The 4286-nt window shown below is 33.1% G+C and overlaps 1 protein-coding gene across 1 annotated transcript; it reads right to left on the reverse strand.

Moving 5' to 3' along the window:
* Positions 1-1680: 1680 nt before the first annotated feature.
* On the reverse strand, positions 1681-3732 carry LOC107829693 (heat stress transcription factor C-1). The gene is made up of 2 exons (XM_016657160.2): positions 3342-3732; positions 1681-2729 (listed from the first exon to the last, which is right to left on the reverse strand). Exons 1-2 carry the CDS (start codon positions 3549-3551, stop codon positions 1977-1979), a joined length of 963 nt encoding a protein of 320 aa, XP_016512646.2. The 5' UTR covers positions 3552-3732; the 3' UTR covers positions 1681-1976.
* Between the last annotated feature and the right edge of the window lie 554 nt (positions 3733-4286).

Here is a 4286-nt window from a genome sequence, read left to right on the forward strand (position 1 = left end):
TGTTCCTCGCCACATCCTTTCCGAGAAACGAGGGGACTATCTGTATACGATCAAAACCGATTCTCAGTCATAAAGACCGGTCGAGACAATGACGTTTCAATCGAAGGGTATCCACATGACAAGCTCGGACGAATTCCGAAGTAGGGATGTCAAGCTTCGAGCTATAAGACCAATCAACGGTAAAACTCGATATCATTATCGAGCCCGTGTCCGAATCGGACTACGGGGCAACACCGATCGACACAGGCCCCGAATATCGATGCCCCAAGGCAGAACCGAGCTCGAACCAAGACTGGGGGTATCTAACACCGAGCTCGAGCTAGTGCCAAGCTCGCAGACAAGAGCCGTTACGACCGCACCGAGGGAGAGAATCTTGGCGAGAATCAAGGAAGAGACAAACCACCATGGGTCCTCCTCTATATGTATTATTTTATTATGTTATTATAGATAAAGCAGTAACCCTCTACTATAAAAAGGGGGATAGACTGCAATAGACGTAGGTCCTCCAAGATACATTAAGATTTCATTGTGCTTGTTTTTCTAACTCATTTCAGTCTTCCCGTCCATCATTCCCATTTTATAGCAAAAATACTTGTATTGTCATTTTGTATCAAAGGAATTTGCATACCCTTAGAACCATATCTAAATTTAACGTTATTCGATTTTTCGGGTAAACAAGTGAGACTAAAAGTGCTCTACTTTAGCAAATTTGAAGGATTAAAGATGCCTAAGTTTATATTTAATGGATAAAAATAAACTTAACATCGATAAGGGGCAATATTGGCCAAACTCACATAAAAGCTCAAGAGCATTCTTCTTGGTGCAATTCAAATTATAAACTATGTCAGCAAAATGTGTTTGATTGATACACTTTAGACCTACTATATGTGATTAATCATAACAAAATCTAACAAAATCTATTGGAGAAAATGAAAAGATGTGGCAACTTAGGTGTCTCCGTATAATCAGCCATGTATGAATTAATAAGCATGGACAATAGATGACGATCTTCCTCCCGAAATTGCAGCCTCTGCTTTCTTCTTCCTCTTTTTTCATAACCTTCCCCAACTTCCTGTTAAATTTCAATCCCCGGTGTATTTTCAAAGTTTTGGAATTATGAATATCATAAACAAGTCTGGATATTAAACTTTTACCCATTAAAATTGAATATTACTATGATTTGTTTCTAGAATGTCCTATAGATGTACTATAAATTCTTGATTTGTGTAGTTGCCCAATTTACTCCATTTATATATGCTCTTTCATATGGTTTAAGACTTAACTCCAATTTGTATGACATCATTTCTTTATTAGTTGCCCAATTTACTCCATTTTTTTTCTTTTTAACCAGAAAAGTGCTTACGAGCTCTATCAAACAATTCAATAATTTTTTTTAAGATTCATAACTGATTATTTATAAAACAAGTTCCAACCAAAACTACTTTTTTCTAGCTAATCCAAACTCAAGGAAAGGTCCACCAACACTTCTTTTAATTTGTTTTTAAAAGTAATAACTTTTTATATTTAAAAATAATTAATTTTAGATCATTTTATCTTATTGTTACAGCTTTTTTTCCCAAACAAATATCATAACATGGTAATACTACATTTTAAAAGTTTTTTTCTTAAATCTCTTATAAAATTAAATATATTTACATAAAATGAAACAGAAAAAATAACTAACAAAACAATATTAATTCTTATTAATCATTATAATAACAATCATAATTATGCCTTAATCCCAAAAATTGGAAAATTCATACTAATAATTCAACAAAAGAAAAGGAAAAAACTTCACAGGATTATGCTGAATTTAGCAAAAATTATCAAGCATAGCTTAAAAAAATGAACCTATATTCCCTAGCTAATTTTTATTAGCTCTACTGTTAAAGGTTAACTAGGAGGTCTCACTTTTCAGATGCATTTAGTAACATATTGCATGAATAAACATAATTACAAAACGAAGGTCTCACAAACTAAAAGCCACCGCCTAATAAAGAAAATGGATAAGGCGGTGGACTAACTTCCTCCGTCCCCACAGTTCCTCCTCCTCCGGCGTAGTCGTAGCCGGGAAAAGCCTCCGACGATAGTGCCGCCGTGAATCCGCCACTCTCCGACGAGCCCGACGACAAAGAACTAGACATCGCCGGACAACTCCGATAAGTCTCATAAGTTATCATCGGCCGACCACCTAACCACGCCGTGGACGGCGTTTCCAACGACGGCGAAGACTGACAAAGCGTATCCTTATCAAAATTTGCGTCGGGGGAGCGAAATGACGATATTGTCCCTACTAATGGACCACCCACTTCCTCTTCACTTTTCACCGAAGAACAACTAGTCGAATTATTAGATATCATAATTCTCCTTTTCTTTTCACAATTACTTAAACTTACCCTTTTAGATCTCTCTTTTTCCAATAAAATCCTCGGTAAAATCTCAGGGTCATCAACGACTTTACACAAAAAAGCCATCATTTGTTGTGGCCTTTTTTCTGTAGCTTCTAATCTTTTAGTCATATTTTCTACTTCTTGTTCTAAGGCTTTTTGTTCTTGCTTTAATCTTGCAATTTCTGTATAAATCTCTTCATCTTCACTCTCATCTTGTTTCAAAGAATATGAATTTCTACTGTGTTTTCTCCTCACTATATTCTTCAATAAATGTGTTTGTCCTCTTAAAAACCATTCATTTGCAAATTCCCATTTATCTGGATCCACTTTTTTAAAACCCTACAAATTCATTCAACATCAATAAATTAGCTACAATTAAAATCAATTCTTGGTAACTAAATACCACCATTAATTTACATAGACCATAGTCATGTTAGTAGTCAAGACATAATTAAACAATTTAAAACTTTTAAATAAAATTATAAAAATTCAAAATGATATTAAAGCAGATAAGATTTTGTTGTAAAACAATCCAACACGATATCAGGACAGATAGGATTTTGTTGTTCAGATTCCACCACATTCATAACGAAAAATAGTATTCCACATATTTGACTTAAGAAAAAAGTCTGTTTTTCAGAGGCAGATAGAGTGTATTATCTATTGGTTCAAATGAATTCAATATTTTCAATATGAAAATTGAAACATAAATATATTTATCAAAAATCACTAAAATTTTAACAATTACTATATCAAAATTTTAACCCATAATTTTAAAACTATAATTTTAGTGCTAAAAACTTAAGAATAAATCAATTAAATTTTAATTCAAAATCTGCCTTAGTTAAATCGTATTAGACATGATAAGACAGTGTTGACTTTAAGAAAATTCAAACTTTTAGATAATTACTTGTAACTTATACTATATATGTTCTTAATAATTATACTTACATAAGTGTTGAGCTGACGAACAAAGCTGGAGAAATTATTGTGTTTGAAATAAACAGGCAAGATTCTTTGAGAGAAATCCAAAGGTTCAACAACTATAAAGCTGTTATTTTCTCTTCCCCAAGCTATGAATCCATCAATTTTTGAATCATTCACCATTTGATAAGTTTTCAACACGAACGGCGCAATAATATTACTATTATTCGCCTCCATCCCATATAGTATTTCCTTCCGATGTTTTCACGAAACAAAAGTACCTTGCTTCGTGTATATAATAAAATTTTAAAATAAATCTGTAAAAAGACTGAAAAATACGAAGAAGAATAGCTAGACCGAATGTGTTCGAATCTAGCTTCACGGTGGTGGTAGTGGTGGTTGTAGAGGAGGAGTATCAGTATGAAAATGGTAAGGGATATGGTTTTATAGAGGATTTATTTTTTAGTGTATAGTATTAAATATTAAATATTAAATTAATAATATATGGTAACGTGGAGGTTATTTGGAGGGTTGTTGATATTTTTATGGTTATGAGAGGTGGGGACCACATAGGGAGACTTTTAAATGTGATTGGTCCACGTCATGCCCTGCCGCTAAGATATTTTCCAATGGTTTCCCACGCGCGGTCTGTAGAGCGTGGCATTTGGAATCGAGGTTTTTTTGTGGTCCCTCTAATTAGTGCCACGTTCGAGGCAGTAGAGGATGATGCCAAAAAATGCTAAGCTGGAATTTTAAATTAGCCATTGAATTTAGATAAGACTCCGAAAAGAGAGCTACATGATAATTTTGTTAATAATATTTTGTGGAAAATTCAATTGCAAAAACGTGGATTTAACATTTTAAATACTCCATATTTCAATTTATGTATTGTTTTAATCCATCTAAAAAATGTCAATTTTTATATTTTGATAGTTCATAAAATAATTAAAGTTAATAAATAGAGTAGTTTTG

Source organism: Nicotiana tabacum, chromosome 21 (assembly GCF_000715075.1).
Source record: "Nicotiana tabacum cultivar K326 chromosome 21, ASM71507v2, whole genome shotgun sequence".
Lineage (NCBI taxonomy): Eukaryota > Viridiplantae > Streptophyta > Magnoliopsida > Solanales > Solanaceae > Nicotiana > Nicotiana tabacum.

What these genes read in the sequence shown, in the direction of transcription:
- LOC107829693 (XM_016657160.2), bottom strand. Translation starts at nt 3,551, where the DNA reads ATGGAGGCGAATAATAGTAATATTATTGCGCCGTTCGTGTTGAAAACT. An exon ending in TTCGTCAGCTCAACACTTAT is followed by an intron (nt 2,730 to 3,341) that starts GTAAGTATAATT and finishes ATGAATTTGTAG; the next exon opens with GGTTTTAAAAAAGTGGATCC.